Source organism: Schistosoma haematobium, chromosome 6 (genome assembly GCF_000699445.3).
Source record: "Schistosoma haematobium chromosome 6, whole genome shotgun sequence".
Lineage (NCBI taxonomy): Eukaryota > Metazoa > Platyhelminthes > Trematoda > Strigeidida > Schistosomatidae > Schistosoma > Schistosoma haematobium.
Window position 1 is genome coordinate 4,633,533 of NC_067201.1, and position 17,863 is coordinate 4,651,395.

General features: G+C 31.8%; 1 protein-coding gene across 3 annotated transcripts in view; it reads left to right on the forward strand.

The window, feature by feature from the left end:
• Positions 1 to 17,863, forward strand: part of MS3_00008358 (uncharacterized protein) — a gene marked incomplete at its 5' end in the record, with an annotated part of 190,353 nt that overhangs the window by 107,776 nt on the left and 64,714 nt on the right. For 2 of the 3 annotated variants that reach the window (XM_051216721.1, XM_051216720.1), the window contains 3 exons: positions 6,484 to 6,953; positions 7,958 to 8,132; positions 11,503 to 11,573. In XM_051216721.1, coding sequence (XP_051065316.1) covers positions 6,484 to 6,953; positions 7,958 to 8,132; positions 11,503 to 11,573 — 716 coding nt within the window. Of the gene's footprint in view, positions 1 to 6,483; positions 6,954 to 7,957; positions 8,133 to 11,502; positions 11,574 to 17,863 lie in introns of those variants that run through there. The other variant, XM_012936397.3, reaches the window with a different exon arrangement.

Here is a 17,863-nt window from a genome sequence, read left to right on the forward strand (position 1 = left end):
GGGTAGAACGCATGATTTTGGTACAGTTGGTAATTCATTTACATAAAGTAAAAAGAGGAGAGGACCGAGGATCGTACCTTGGGGAACTCCACTTTTTACAGGTACCCACGAGGAGAAAGACCCATTAACCCTTACCCTTTGTCTCCTGTCATGGCGAAAGTTACTTATCCAATCTACTACTGTATAATGGATTCCAAAACGTTTCAGTTTGAATGTGAGACCAGAGTGGGAGACTTTATCGAAGGTCCTACTTAAATATATGACGATTACATCTACAGGAATATTCCAATCTTTTGCCGCAGCCCAATTTTCTCTTGCAATGAGAAGATTTGTCAAGCATGATAGGCCTCTCCGAAAACCATGTTGTTCCCTGGAAAAAAGATTATGCCCTTTAACATAGTTTATGACAGATATCTGAATGATTTTCTCCATCAGTTTTACAACTGCACTAGTTAAGCTAACGGGTCTATAGTTACTAACTAAATCCCTACTCCCAGCCTTATACACTGGACTTATTATCGCGTCTTTCCAGTCTCTGGGCAGTCTGGACTGTCTCAGAATTTTTTCTAGTTACTGGAGATAATAACTAACTATAACAATATCAATGGTAGTTATGATAGCAGTACATTTTTCATAAAACGCACTTCAGTTAATGAGATGTGAAGTAACACACTAATAGTTTCTTACTTTATAACTTACCAGTTCCACTGTACGATTCTCGTGGTTGACTTGTTTGTTCAATCAGTTAGTCTACACCTATTAGCATGGCTCAATCAAATTGTCAATGACTTCATGAACTGATTCCATGTTTTTGGTTTTGAGCACCATTAGTTTTCTTTAAGCTTACTCCTACTCCTACACTAGATGACATTACCGATCGAAGTAAGCTAGGTTATATAGAAGCAATTAAAATTAAATTAATTTATGAGGAATAAACAGCTAGCTTTTATTTTTGTTGATATACTTTCATGGTTATTGCCTCTGGTAATTTAATTTCATATAAAAAATAACCCTAAGACTAATTATAACGTTTATTATCAGAATGGGTTTTGTGGAGATTTTTGGAAATTTCACTGGTTGAAATCATGAGTCGATTGAAGTTAGATCACCATGGAAAACCTGGAAGCACTGAACGGCCGTTTCGTCCTAGTATGGGACTCCTCAGCAGCGTGCATCCACGACTCTGCGCCCCCCGCGAGATTCGAACCCAGGACCTACCAGTCTCGCGCCAGGCACTTAACCAACTAGAACAGTGAGCTGGCATCCAACGGTGTTAACGTCTAACGTCAACCAATCCACGAAGTAGCGCTGCCGTGGATGCGCACTGCTGAGTCCCATACTAGGACGAAACGGCTGTCCAGTGCTTCCAGGTTTTCCATGGTGGTCTAACTTCAATTGACTCATGATTTAAACTGGTGAGATAACGTTTATTTTTTCTAAACTAATATGATTTATCAATTCGGCAAATTAGTACTTGACTTCTCACTTGTTTTGTCTTTGTTTCTATTTTTTGTTGATAAATCATATCTACAAAAGTAACCTGTTTTACCTTAAAAAGTATTAAGATAAAATACAGTTATTCTCTGTACATGTACATTTTGGTAGTGTACACGTATTGATTACAAAAAAATTGATAGTTAGTTCTGGTATTGATATATGTCTTATTGATGAATTACCATTTTAAAACAGAGATAATATTATGGTATGTGCTACTGATCTCAACAGATATTAGTAGTATATATCATCGATCGAAAAAGAAATGCTTGACGGAAGAAAGTTAAAAAGATTGAAAAAGAGAGAAAGAGAACAGAGAACGGTTGGTGTAGAAACGAAAGAAAAATGGAGTCTGAAACAATGGAATAACATTTTTGCATATGAAATATTTACTGAATAGTTCTCAGATTTTACTTAGACGTTCTATAATTTTGAATCCAAATCCATCCGATTGTCCCCACGTGTGTTCTCGTTTAGTACAATTTGAACGAAGAATTTATGAGATATCAATGATAAGCTTAGACTTGATAGTTTCAAATAAATTGAACATTGTATAAAAAGTTAATTATTTATTTACACTGAAGAAGTGATTTACACTAAATCACGAAACATCAGAAATACAATTTTTCTACTCATTGAGATATAACATAAACTATATTTATTATAACCGAATTATATTCATTCTAATTAATGCTCAACAGGTTCTTGTAATTTATAAAAGAATATAATTAATAATCTGAATGAGAATAGTTACATGGAAGATGCATAGATCGTTGAAAATCATAACATGAATATTTGCAATTGTTTGTAAAATACAAATATAAATAGATCCTGGGCTCGAATCCCACGAAGTGGGGTTAAGGATACGCACTGTTGAGGAATCCTACAATAGGACGAAACGGCGGTCCAGTGTTTCTAGGTTTTCCGTGATGATCCAGCTTCAACTGACTCATGATCTCAACTATTGAAACATATTAGCATTGAAATGGTTAAGTTTAATTGTTCAATGTAATTGTGCAATGAATCATCGAAATAAATATCAATAATATTGGGTGAGGGAAATGTAACGATGTCATTACATATCATATCACAGATTTTATATGATTCTGTTACTGAAGATGATTTCACTCATTTTTCTCACCTAAATATCCACTACTTATGTTACGAGCGAGAAATTAATTCATTGTACCTTGATACAAAATTACATCATCTGTTAGTAAAATACGAGAAGTGTACTTTGAATGTTTCATTTACAAATTTCCATCATTTGTCTTTCAGATTTTGTATGATTCTTTTAATTTACAATTCCTTTCTAATTTCGTTTCTATTTTTATTCAAATCAACCTTCATAGCTTTTTTCCTGCCAAGTTTTCACTTCCAATTAGTATTGCATACTACTTATATCTATCAATATAAGTAGCATATAAAACATTTGTATTAAATCGTTAATTATTACTTTTTCTTGTCATAGAAATAGTATATAATTTGTAGTATTTTTTTTATAATGGACTAAAAATATCAGCTGATCAATAAAAATGACTTTTAAATGAATATAATTAGATACGATTACATGATGAACAAGCTAAAATTACAATAGTTGAAATCATGAGTCAATTGAAACTAGATCCCCAGTGAAAACCTGGAAGCACTGGATGGCCATTTCGTCCTATTGTGGGACTCCTCAGCAGTGCGAATCCATGATCCCGCTAAAATTAGCCAATAATTTTCTAATGAATTTCATTTTATGTCGTTTGTTTTTTTAAATATCTAAAAACAAAAAAAAACAATCGACATTATTTCGCATATTTTAACTGTAACTAACATAATTTTCTTTATCATGTAACTAACTTTTAACATGCAAATGATACTAGTGAATGTATTAAAATTGATTTCTACAGTTTAATGTAACTCATAGAGAACTGAACATTATTGATTTTAATTTTTGTTTTTTTTACAAAAAAATTATCAAGGAACAATAAACTATTCAAGAAATATTGTGATTAATCAATATTTTTTAGTAAACACTTAGAAAGGGTGAATTTATTTGCAACGTTTCCATGTAAACCTAATGTATCGCCCAGTGTAATAACGATCATGTCTGCATTCATGTAATCATAGAACTTGTTATTTCATAATGTATTTTTTATTAAATAACCAGACAGTTAGAGTCCCATGCGACAGCAACACCTATTTTAGCTAAACAAAAAGAGAAACTAACTTTGGTTCTCCATATCTGAAAAAAATACTCAAAGGAAAACAGATTAACATTGTATAATATAAGACTAGCCAGCTTCCTTGATGAAGTACATCGACTTCAGTAGCAGCAGCAAAAACCCAGAAAACAATGTTGAATCTAAGAAAATTTGCGCCAACATTTAGAATATTACAATAACTGCGGCGTTTTAGCACACTGAAACACTAAATTAAACAGCTACACAAAAGAAATAGCTGAAAAAAAAACACAGAATGTGGAAAGCCGACCGCTATTGCTTACAAAGATGAAGGATGTAATAATTCCCGCCTCATTCTGATTGGTCGCTAAGCAGACAGCCACATTTACGAGATCGAGTTGCGTTTAATTGCAGCCCTTAGAAATCGATTTATGATATTCTATAAATATATATAATTAGATAACTATGAGTTGTGACTTGTGGAGTACAATCCGTATTGAGTATAAGATAGTTATTTACCTCAGACAATGAATGAAGAGTTGAGCAAGATCATGAATCGAATGAAGTTAAATAATAACAACGTTGGATACTGACTCAGTGGTTTGAAAGTTAAGCATTCGCGCACGAAACAGAAGGACCTGGGGATGGGTTGCTGACCGGATACCTAAAACACCTCCATTACCAAGGCGTGGAAACGCTAGTAACCCTAGTAGAGCTTGTACTGTCTAGTTCTATTTTAAGTCCCATATAGGTTATTCTAGTTTCTGGACACATTTTCCCAAAACTACATTGTGACCTTGTCACGTATTCGCTTATTAATCTTGACTGTTCTTATATAAATACTACTTGTCCTATTCATCACGTGTTTAACTTATTTTTGTTTGACTACAAATATTGAGTCACGCTTGATTAAATTGAGTTGGCTCACATGCCTTTTCCAATCCGTTTCGCTTCTTCCTCTCCTTTTCGTTTCTGTGATTGCCTGTTGAGATCAGTGTTTGTACAAAACATACGTACCTATTTAATTTTTGTTATTCAATAATGTGACTTAAGTTGATGAAAATAGACGAGAATTGGTGTCATGTATATTTTGATAATAATCAGGTTACGATGTAACTTGAACCAGATACTAGGCCGCTAAAACCTATAAACGGAATTTGTACTATTTAAACTTGTATTCATTTAATTCATTTATTTTTATTTATCCTGTGAAGAAGTGGTTTACACTAAGACAAGAAACATTATTAATTTAATTTTCTACCCATAAGAATATTGATAATATATCTAAACTGATTAAGTTGTTCTTTAATTAGCAGATAGAATTTAAGGATTATCTTCTTATTTACTAGATTTCATTATGAAAGTGATTACGACATTTATGGGAATCATTGCTCAAACGTTTTTTTCTTAAAAATTAGACCTAATAGCTTCAATTGTAACAGTTGACTAAGGTATCTACATCATTCAATTAATCCCACGAGCGGGATAGTGGAGGTGCACTGATTAGGAGTCCTATAATAGGACGAAATGGCCGTCCAGTGCTTCCAGGTTTTCAATGATGATCTAACATCAATCAATTCATCATAATCAAAAAAACTTAATAATCTCCGCAACCTTATACTGATAATAAATACATTAAATGACATACACATTCATTGATATATATTTATTTATAAGTTATGATATCATGACTTTATTTTGAATATTACATTGAGAAAGTTGTCTATAACATAGATAACTGACTAATATTGTATTTAGGTGAGATGATAGATAGCGTATCTTGGAATTCTGCAATGAGTATCAGTTTATTCATGACACTGATGAATGTATATTGATACAAAGTTTAGATCAATTACTGTTCATCATTTATCAATAACCACCAAATCGAATCAATCCACAAATTAGTTTTTTATTTCTGTTAATGAATACAAATAATAAGGTCCATTATTTACGTCGATTAAGCGATGTTCTAAGGAGTATTTTCAATGGTGAAATGAATATCAGCTTCCTTAAATAACTTAGTTATCACTTCTACATAATGCCTTGTTAAATATCATTTCAACCATTTAACAAACATACATTCGTATAGAATAGAGAGCTTATAGAATTTTCGGTGAGACTATAATGTATGGACGACCTTTTAACGACGCTGGAATGACCTATATAGAGTCAGTTTAATAACTAGGACCAAATGAGGGTTATGAACCTGTGTGAGGACCTTGAATTATGATGGTTAAGGTTAGAAGTTAGACTTGGCGTTTTCATCACGAAATAACATCAGCTATAATATCAAAACTCTTTCATCCAAATGGATGAGTGAATTTCGCGCCAAAATCCGAGAGTTGTTATCTTATACCTGATTGGTTTGTCCATACATTATAGTCTTACAGAATTTTCATAGCTAAAATCATGAACTAATCATAACTAATCGTATTACAGTATAAATTCTTCAAGAGGCATTTCCTGGCGTTCTAGTGAGAAGCAGTGACTAGTGGAGTTCAACTAGGTTTGTTGTCAAATATCAACTCACTGAAAACAATGGTGGATGTGTCGTTCAATTTCATGGATTGGTTGAAGTGCTCGCACGTGCGACTGATAGATCCTGGGTTCGAGTCTCGCGGGGGGATCGTGGATGCGCACTGCCAAGAAGGAATCCTATACTAGGACGAAACAGCCATCTAGTACTTCCAGGTTTTCCATGGTGATCTAACTTCAAGTGACTCATGATTTCAACTATTGACATAATTTTATATTCCTATATTTTCTTTATTATTTCTTATCATCACTATACTCTTAATTATTTATATTCATTTTCAAGAATAATCACAAATTATCCTCCTCCCCATCATCATCAACATCAACACCATTAACATCTACATCAATATATCGATCAAATAGTTTTGTTACACCTTCATGTTTAACAAATTATAAATTAAATTCATCTCCACTACGTTCTTCATATTCTCGTCCAGATAATCTTAATGATTCAAATCAATTAATTCAGAATATATCAGAACAATTAACTTCCATGACATCTATAATAACAAATGATGATGATGATAATAAACAATCTATTTCAATGAGTCAATCCAATATGATTGATATTCAATCGAATCTATCATTTGTAATTAAAACAAATCCAATCAATAATGTTTCTTTAAACCCATTATTAGTATTTCTTAATCCAAAATCTGGTGGTAATCAAGGTATAAATTTATTAAAAAAATTTCAATGGTTATTAAATCCACGTCAATTATTTGATTTATCTAAAGGTGGACCAAAAATGGGGTAAATTCATTAATAATGAATCAATAAATTTGGGATTACCTTCTTTTTTTGTATTGGAAACAAAGTAACAATTTCTAACATTCATTTCTTATCAATTCACTTGGTATTATTTTTACTTGAATCTTCCTATTGATGATTAAGACTGTAATTGTGAATTAAGGCAATAAATATAATATGCACATATATACTAATAAGAGATTGATCAATTGTTAATCATTGATGGGAAGATTCAAACAAACAAATAAACAATATCAAGTGAATTTAAACTTTACATGATTGCAAAATCAAATGCCTATCAGGATTCAGTAGCTAAGTGGATAATGTAATGGCGTTTGAAGCGAACAGTACTTGGTTCAAGTCCTAGAATGAATATCAACTCTGAAATGTAGGTATATTTAACTGATGAGTCCCAAATAGGACGAAACACGTGTCTTGGATTCCACTGCTAGCCACCACTATCCATCTTTGTTTACAATGCTTGTGAATTATCTTTCTTATAGTTAGTTCATACATCTTTAATGAAGTTCATTAAAACAAATAAATTTTCTAATGTATTGGCAAGTAATGCTTACATATGCTAGAAAGGGATATTAATTTGTGCATACATATGTTTATATATATATATATATATATATATATATATATATATATATATATATATATATATGCATGATCTGCCATCTTCCACAAAAAACACTTTTGTGATATATGCGAATGATCTCATTGTATATATGCCGATTCATACCTCTTTATATCACATAGAAATGAATAAGTTTTTGTTAAGCGCTAGCGCGCGAGGCAGTTAGGTCCTGAATCTGAATCCCACCGGGGACAGGATCGTGGATGCGTAATTATGAGCAGTCCCATAATAGGACGTAACGGCTGTCCAGTGCTTCCAGGTTTTTCATGGTGATCTAGCTTCATTTGAATCATGATTTCAACTATTGATATTATTTCTGTTTAATTCATTAAATCTACTATTATTTCATTTCATTTTTTTATAGTTTAGAATTGTTCAGTCGTGTACCAAATCTACGTATCCTAGTATGTGGTGGTGATGGTACAGTTGGTTGGATATTTTCTACTATTGATTCAATGAATTTTAATACAATACCACCAGTTGCTGTATTACCAATAGGTACTGGAAATGATTTAGCTAGAGCATTAAATTGGGGTTCAGTAAGTTATCATTAGAAAATTCGATAGATTAATGTCTATTCACTGTTCTCATATTCATTTTAATTATCTCTCATTATTACTAAGTTACTATAGTAAAATCTAATTAAATCTGATGACATATTTTAAAGTAACTAACAAATTTATCAAATAAGATAAAATGATTTTGTTTTCAATAATGATGAACGAAATGAAAAAAAACTTTGTTTTCATTTTGATTATGTTGTGTTTCTATGCCTTGTTAATTTTCACATGGCAAGATAGACAATCAGAACACTAACTTGTATGACCTTGTTACTGTTAACTTGTACAAGTAGCCTAGAGTCAACTCTGAGTACTCAATGATTTTTCTTGTTTAACCCTGTTCGTTTGAGTACAGATTACACAGTTGAGGTTGTGAATCTTCATCGACTGAGATGGTTGAGCCACGTTTTACGTATACCTGAACACCGATTGCCACGACAAGCAATGCTGTCTAATGTTAGGGAAGGAATGGCCAAATTAGCCAAAACGTGGAATCAGTCCTTGAAGTCACTGAATTCTAGTCTGAGCCATGTTGGTAGATGCAGAATACTTGGTTGGGGTCCGCGTGACTATCGTAATCAATAGTTGGAAACTCTGAGTGACATGGCTCAGAATCGATCACAATGGTGTAGGTGTATACGCTCTCTGTCTTCCCTTAAACAATGGGATTAAAATCGATTCATATCTTTCTTTCTACGTACTAATTCTTTTTTCCTATACTATATCCCTATGTGCAGTCTTTCTTCTATATATTACCACCATTGAATTAACTACTTCTATGAATTTGGTGTTGATCTTGTTGTGGTAATGAGGTATGGCAACTTGAACCGATGCATATAAGTGCTTAGTCCTACGTTGTAGCTGACTAACTGACATAAAACACACCTCAGCTTTCATCGAATGAATCTTATATTTCAGACATATTTAGTTTATATACAAACAAACCGGACTACATCATACGATAAATAGAAAATAACAATTATACAAGATCAAGTTAAAAGTGGCTGTGAATTTGAAAGATTGTAACTAATAGTTTAGGACAACTTCTGAATATTTCATTTTATAATAGTAGTCAATAGATCAAATAGAAGCCAATAATAAAAAGAATATGAATATACATATAATATAGTTACTTCATAGTTATACAATAAGCCTATATATACAATAACGGTCCATAAATAGATTCTAGTACTAACCATTCCTTTATTCTTCATCCGGATATAACAGATTAGTACATAAATTTCATTTTTTTTTTGTTATTCACGTGATGCTTTGTATGATTAAAAACAAAGGAAATGTAATTTATCAAAAAATCATCTAACTGAACTACACATAATCAACATACAAAAAATATCTAGTTTTTTTTCCTTTAAGGCATTTTTTCTCACTTCAGTTGTCACTGTATCAATTTTATTAGTTTTTTCTTTCTTTCGGAAAATAGATTTATAGTTAGAATAAAGAGTAGTGTGTAACAAAAATGAATACCAAAAATTTTATTTGTTGATTGAGATCATGAACCGATTGATATTAGACCACTATTGAAAACCTGAAAGTACTGGACAACCGTTTCGTCGTATTGTGGGACTGCTCAGTAGTGCGCATCCACGATCCCGCCTTGCGGGATTCAAACTTGAGGCTTTCGGTTTTGCGTGCTAACGCTTAACCTTTAGATCATTGAGCCAACTAGCATCCGATGGTGTTAATGTCTAACCTCAACCAATCCACGAAATTGCATGACCATCTCCCATTGTACTGAAGTAGATATCTGTCTCTACTCGACACGGATTAGCTCCACTGGTCACGACTTCTTACTAGAACTCCGAAAATTCCCTCACGAAGTTAGTCACTAGTGAACACATGGTAATTATTAGTATGGGGTTGTGGAAATTATTAAGCTTTTGAATGAGATCATAAACCAATTGATGTTAGACCACCGAAAATTTTACTCTGAAATAAAACATCACATAAGATATTATATTAATCTCCGGGTACCCTAAAGAAGTTCAGATAGGTTTGCTGGACGAAACATTAGAATAATTTTAAATTTCAATCACTGAGATTATCTGAAATATAATTTTCACATTTAATGACTCCTCAATACTCAGAATCCATTTTCTATCAAACTATTCGTTCTAATTACATAAGACAATGAGTTTAATTCCTACGAAAAATCTCTTGCTTTTTCTGTGTTCAGTTAGCTACTTCTTTGACATGAGCTAGTTGAATGATGTTTAATAATTTGGTTATATGATTATGTAAGCATATATGTATATATATGTATATACATATATACATTGCTGTCACGCTGTCACAAGTAACTCTCAGTTACCTTTAAAAGAAATTTTAAAAAATGGGTTCGAATCTCGCGAGGTGGGATCGTGGGTGCACACTACTGAGGAGTCCCACAATAGGACGAAACGGTCGTCCAACGCTTCCAGGTTTTCCATGGTGATCTAGCTTCAATTGACTCATGATCTCAACCATTGAAAAATATAAGTCTTTGGTTTGACAGAAACAATTATTTTATATAGTGAGTACCAAACGATTATAAAGATAACAAATTAAAAAGGTAGTTTACAAATGGTTTATGGCATTTTTAACAACGTTTAAGTTACTATATTGATAGATATGTAAAGATATTGATATATTTAAATAGATTGAAGTTATCAATTACTAAATGGTTGTTATATCTTTGAAAGACAAATTATAATGTCTGTCAATTGTTGGTTAGTTATACGTTACCCTTTACTAATCTGATGGATTTATAGTCTCGATAATAATGATAAGGGAAGAATTAAACCGTTTCAATGAAATACTCATTACAAATAGATATGTCAATAATAGTATAAAGCTCAGGTCTACAAATATATGAATAATCACAATACTAATGTAATTGGTTTACATGAACATTGATTTCAAATGTGAATGACCTGTGGTTATTATAATATTGATGAGAAGGATTTCAAACACGTTCAAAATAACACTCTTCAACTAAGTGTTTATGTTGACATATGTTTATGTTGACAAGCATTTAGCTGTCTCGTCTCGTCAGTTCATCTACCGCTGTCAAGCTACGTATACGGATCATTTGGTGTATTCTCTATCCTAGGAAATTAAAGAGCATAAAATAGCATTATTAATAGTCAGCGAAAGTGGATGCATAAGTAATTGCATAACTGAACAATCTGTAAACTAAATTCATTCGATCAAGAGAGAATCATCATTTCAAGTTGTACTCAGAAACAGAAATCTACCGAATAGTGGTGGGCTTCCTTCTTCCCTACATTGTTGAAGATAATTTTTATATATATATTCCCTTAAAACTAAAACTAATCACTATTTCTTACAGGGTTATATTGATGAATCTGTATCGAAAATATTAAAATCCGTTTATGAAGGTCGTGTTATTGCGTTAGACAGGTAAGTATCAGTTAAATTCTTTTCCTTATATATATATGATCATTACTTATTAATAGTTTTACAGTACTAGTTAATGCATGTATTTTTTTGTTGGGGAAATGAATTTACTACTAATATATTCCATTAGTACTTTTTAATTAAGAAATTCAGGTGTATATACTGTTTATCTTCCATTAAACCATAAGATTAAAATTACTTTATATCTTTCTTATGACTTACCAATCTTTATATGTGATCATACCATTGCAGTAACTACTTCTATGAAAAGGGGTTGCAATCCAACATGATTTATCAATTCTCTCAAGATTAACGATACACTTTAACAATGAGTACCGACTTGTGTGAGATGTAGTTACAGGGTTTCATGTCGTTTACCTCTAATGATTCCCCTGGAATCATTAATTTTTTTTTCATTTCACTCTCTTTTTGTTCTGTTACATGGACAATCCAGCATAAGCTTATAGAGAAAAGGAACTATATCTTTAATATGCAAATACAATTTTAACTATAATATAGTATATTAATGTTGCTATGGCAAATATGACATTCTCTGTATATCTTTTTATTTTACAAAACTTAAAATCATTTTAAAAAAAAACTATTTACTATAGATCAGGCACAATACTATTTATAAACCAAACGATTTCAGTAGAATGTATAACATCGTCTTAAATATGCTCATTGAACATACTTTACCATTTTATGCATAAACTTTATACATAATCTGGAATAGATATCAAATTAACACAAGTATAAAAGTAATTAAATATCAGTTTACCTAAAAAGAATTCTAATATAAACTTATTGAGTTATGAAATGAACTATTCAAACAAAAACTCTTTATTGAATTCAAGTTAACCTAATAAATGAAATTATAACTTTCACAAGTTAAAACGATACTATGATCAAACATCATAGCAACATTGATATCATTGACTTTTATCATATAAACCTTTATTTTATTCCACTAATAAATGGTCTATTACTTTCATATTGTTTTCGTGTATTGTTTATACAACCAGTTTAAGTATACAATCCAATTAATTTGATATTCTACCCTTATTAAACTATCGTATACATTTTATCTAACGTACCTTAGTACCGACTTTATTAAATTGTCTTATTATTATAAAATAATACTTTTGATGTTGTAATTTTTTGTTGTTGGTTAAACAATATAAAATTTGTTAAATTTTATTTTTTCGGGGAGTGGAGTGGACGGGTGGGGCGGGGTAGGGTAGGGTAGGGTAGGGTGGTGTGGGGACAACAAGATCTTATCAAATAGACAAACAAGTATAAATGTCACCCCCTCCCTTAAAAGGAATATAAAAAAATAATTAAAAAAGATAAAAACAAAAAAAAATAAAATAATTTCCTTTTTGTTTGAAAGTACTTTATAGTTAGTTGGTGATTAGAAAAATCGAGTAAAAAAGTAAATTAAATAATAATAATAATAATTTTTTTTTACTTTTATACTCATAGAATGAATTACATAATAATTATTAATGATTGTATGCAATCGGTTGAATTCATGCCTTTATTTTTTAATCATAATCATAATACCGACAAAATAGGACATACTTATTGAACGTGAAAATGTATAGAGAAATGAGGGTGGAAAATCAATGATGTGAGAAATTCAATGAAATTTTTTTTTAAAAAAAGTTTTCTATTTTTTTAATTTTACTCAGAAATAATTAAAAATCAGAAAGGATTTTGTGGATATTATATTAATTTTTTAATGGTTGAGATGATGACGTGAATTGAAGTTAGACAACTATGGAAAATCTGACAGCACTAAATGGCTGTTTTGCCCTAGTATAGGACTCCTCCTTGGCAGTGCGCATTCATGATTTCGCCCTCCGCAAGATTTGAATCTAGGATCTATAAGTCTCGTGCGCGAGTGCTTAACCATTAGACCAATGAGCCGGATGGCGTCCAACGGATGTCTAACTTCAACCAATCCACGAAGTTGCACCACCGTAAACCATTGTCTTCAGTGGGCTAATATCTTACAACACATCTGGTTGAACTCCATTGGTCACTGCTTCTCATTAGAACTGCAAGTAATACCTTTTGAAGCCAATCACTAGTGAGCACATGTTGATTAATATCGGTAGGAGATTTTCGTGGATATTATAGTAATTTCAGTTGTTGAGATCATGAATTAATTGAAACTAGACCATTATGGAAAACCTGGAAGAACTGGATAGCCGTTTCATCCCAGTGTTAGACTCCTTAGTAGTGTGTATCCACGATCCCGCCTAGAGAGACTCGAGCCCAGAAGTCCCATAATAGGACGAAATGACCGTCCAGTGCTTCTAGGTTTTCCATGGTGGTCTAGCCTCAACTGACTAAGTTTTTTTCGATAACAGAAAAAAAAAAAGAAAAGAATTAGGTTTAGTGATTAATTGAATTGTAGAATGCGTTCTATGTTAATCGGATTCTGTCTATAAAGTTACAATATTACAACTACTTAAGGCAATACAATATTTTATAAATAAGATCGTCGAATTTATTTGATGGATGATTATTAGCAAGAAAAAAGAGATCATGTAATTCTTATTAATCATTAGTAATGCGTAACAGTAGGGTGATAACTTAGTATGAACGTTTTGGATTTGATTCTGGTTGGTGGAAGATTTAACGTTGCTAGTAATATTATTTGCTTGTTAGTTGCCAGAATTTTTGCTGATGATTGTCAATCAACATCAAGTCTAGTATTAAGTTGATCAGCTTTTTGACAATAGATCATCAAAATGAAAGATGAAAGGCGATAATCCAAAACGTCTATATAATTTCAAAACATTAGAAAGCTTATATTAGCCTAAACATACATAATGATAAACCGATGAAAATATTTCCATCTGTAATACCATAAAGTTATGCAATGGGATATTTTGTAAACTGTAGAATTTGAAACATTTACTGTTGAATTCCAACTCTTTGCCTGAATCATATTGAAAGATATGTGAATAAAATAAAACTGTGCAGATATTAAGTACTGATTTGAGTTTATAACGACGCCTATCACTGAATCATACGGTTTTAGTTTTTTTTTTCACTATTACTGCAGTGAATCAACACCAAGTTCGGGAAGACCAATTTGTTTTTCAATGAATAATCATACAGTGTTTTAGTAAGATGTGAAAATCATACATCAAATATAATCTTTTCACATCTTTGAATTGTCTATTACGAACTTTATTGTTCCTTCATTCTTGTTGTTATCATGATTGTTTTCAGTTTCCTTCTCTGTTCTCTTAATCTCAATCTTCTCAACTTTCTGCTTGCAGACATCTCACTTCCGACTGATGTTACATACTACCTATATCTGCATACATAAGTAATATATATTGCACTACTACTACTATTAGTAGTAGTAGTAAAAATTTCTTCTTTTTTTCCATTTTAACTTATAATGCAGGTCAACAGAAATCTTTTAAAGTTGTTTGCTTTAATATTTGGGATGTGCTTTTGACAATTTTGTAAATTATGTCCTGAAAATTCTTCATCCGTTCATTGTTCATATCACCAATAGTTTAATAAGAGTTCATCATCTTTGTTTTTCTCTGCATAAACTTTCTCTCTGTAATAAAGTTTTACTCCAACTATATTAGCTAATATATTTATTTGATATATATATTACTTATCCCTGTTACTCCCAATGAAGAATAGGCCGCCGGTCAGCATTTTCCAACCCACTCTGTCCTAGGCGTTCCCTTCTAGTTCTATCCAATTGTTATTCATTTTTCTCATGTCTATCTCCATTTCCCGGCGTAATGTGTTCTTTGGTCTTCCTCTTTTTTTTAATCTTGAGGATTGCAAGTGAGAGCTCGCCTTATGTGTGTCTTACCCACTTCCAGCGTTTCTTCTTGATTTCTTCCTCCACCGTAATCTGATTTGTTCTCTCCCACTATATATATCGATTCAATCATAGTTCTTTGTTCGTTAATTATGAATGACCTTTGCTATGAATAAAATTGTATTCATGTTTTAAACATGATCTCTATCTTATTTTAATATGCTTAATTAATGGTTACTCTGGTTGTCAGAAGAGGCATTAGTTTCGTGACTTCTGAAGGAACTCGGTTTTCACTATGAGGCATCATAACTCTTTTAAATGAAGACCTTCTAACTCATAGGGCACAGTTTAAATGGTTTAAATTATTTTTTCTGGTTAGTATTGTTTTTTCTAGCGACTTAGTTTTCTATGGGATGGGGTCGCTAACCCCATGCCCAACACTCCTAATTTATTTGGGCTTGGGACTGGCAGTAGCCTCAGAGGTTGCTCCGGGCCCTCAATGGCCTATGCTCCATCGGGAGTAACAGGCGTAAGTAAGTAAGTAATATGCTTAATCTAATATTATTTTACAATTGATTATATTATTTTTTTTATATTTTATATAAGTCTAATGCATCATTTAACTATTTCTGTTCTCTTTTCATTTCTCATCATATCGTTGTCAATAATATAATTATTGTAATTTAATAATAATAATTACTGGATAAATTTGTAACCATTCCTACTATTATTATAATTATTATTATTATTACTAATCATAGTACAGTGAACGAGGACTTAGGGGGTAAAACCAATTTTTTTAGAAATTTATATTATGTCTTCATTAAATATGAAAATTATACATCAAATACGTTATCTACACATCCCCCCTTCAGTTGCTCATTGCATTTATTATGATTCCATCAATTCTATTGTTATTCTAATTACTCTTTATTTCCATTTTTGTTCTCTTCAATTCAATGTTCTATTGATAAGCATTCCCATTTCAATTGGTGCTACATACTATTTATATTGTATCAGCATAAGTAGTATACACTAAAATAGAAATGATAACCAGAAAATTATACAAGCTAGTAAATAATAATACTACTATAATTAGTTATAATGACAATTTGTTTCACTCTAATAGATCCGTTGATATCCGGTAATTTTTTTCAGCCTGTAATTAAGTCAAATTATTTTACTACCTCATTGTTAAATCTATAGGTTATTGACCAGTGCCAACTAACATCAAACTAACACATCTGAATTCACTTTGTGTTGTTTTACTTGTACCTTCCAATTGTTATTTAGAATTGCAGGGATGCAGAGTGAACATCAACTCTTTGAGATGCAAGTACATCCAGTTGACGAGTCCTAAATAGGGCGAAACGCGCGTCCTGCGTTCCACTGCTAGCCACTGCTAGCCACAGCTACCTAACTTCAATATTATATTACTTGTGTTATAACTTGAATTTTATTACAATTTTGTATATTAGATAATTTTCTCATATTCTATTAGGCCTCATAAATACTGTATAGGGATTATGAATGATGTTTATTATAACTGCGGAGAACTAGATTTTTTTCTTTCTATACTAGAAACGGTGAATGGGAATAACGTGATGAATGTAAGAATATAAAGTCAGTAGATAAAAATAATCTAATATGCGCTAGGGATAAAATTAAGTTTTCTTTGAATAAATTCATTTTAATATGATTAATTTACATTAATTGACAATCAGGTTTGTATCAATGAAAATGTACTTAAGATTAGTTAATCAATTACTTATTGTGTATAAACATTTCTTAGTGATTTAAAGGTTAAACGTTCACGCGCAAGACTGATAGGTCTTGGGTTCGAATTTTGCGTGGTGGGATCGTGGATGTGCACTGATGAGGAGTGGCATACTAGGATAAAACGACCATCCAGTGTTTCTAGGTTTTCCATGGTGGTCTAGCTTCTATTAATCCATGAATTCAACTATGAAATTACTAAAAACTCAACAAAACCCCTTCTCGAAATTATTATCGTATGCTCACTAGTGACTGTCTCCAAGAATTATTTCCTGGAGTTCTAGTGAGAAACAGTGACCAGTAGAGCTCAATCGGGTCTGTTGTGAGATAGTAACTTATTGAATAAGATAGTGAATGTGTTGCTTCATTTCCTTGGTTGGTTGAGGTTAGACATTACCACCGTTGGATGCCGACCGGCCGACCAGCTCAGTAGTCTAGAGATTAAGCGTTGGTCTTGGGTTCGAATCTTGTGGGGCGGGATCGTGAATGCGCACTGATGAGGAGTTTCACAATAGAATGAAACAGCCGTCCAGTGTTTCCAGGTTTTCCATACTGGTCTAGCTTCAAGTGATTCAAAAATTTTTATAATGTGATTACACTTTAATAGATCACTCGTACTATCTTGTTACTGTATTGAAATCAAATATAAGAGAATTTAAACTTGTAATAATATGATTGATATATCAATGTTTAACTTACTGAATGATAA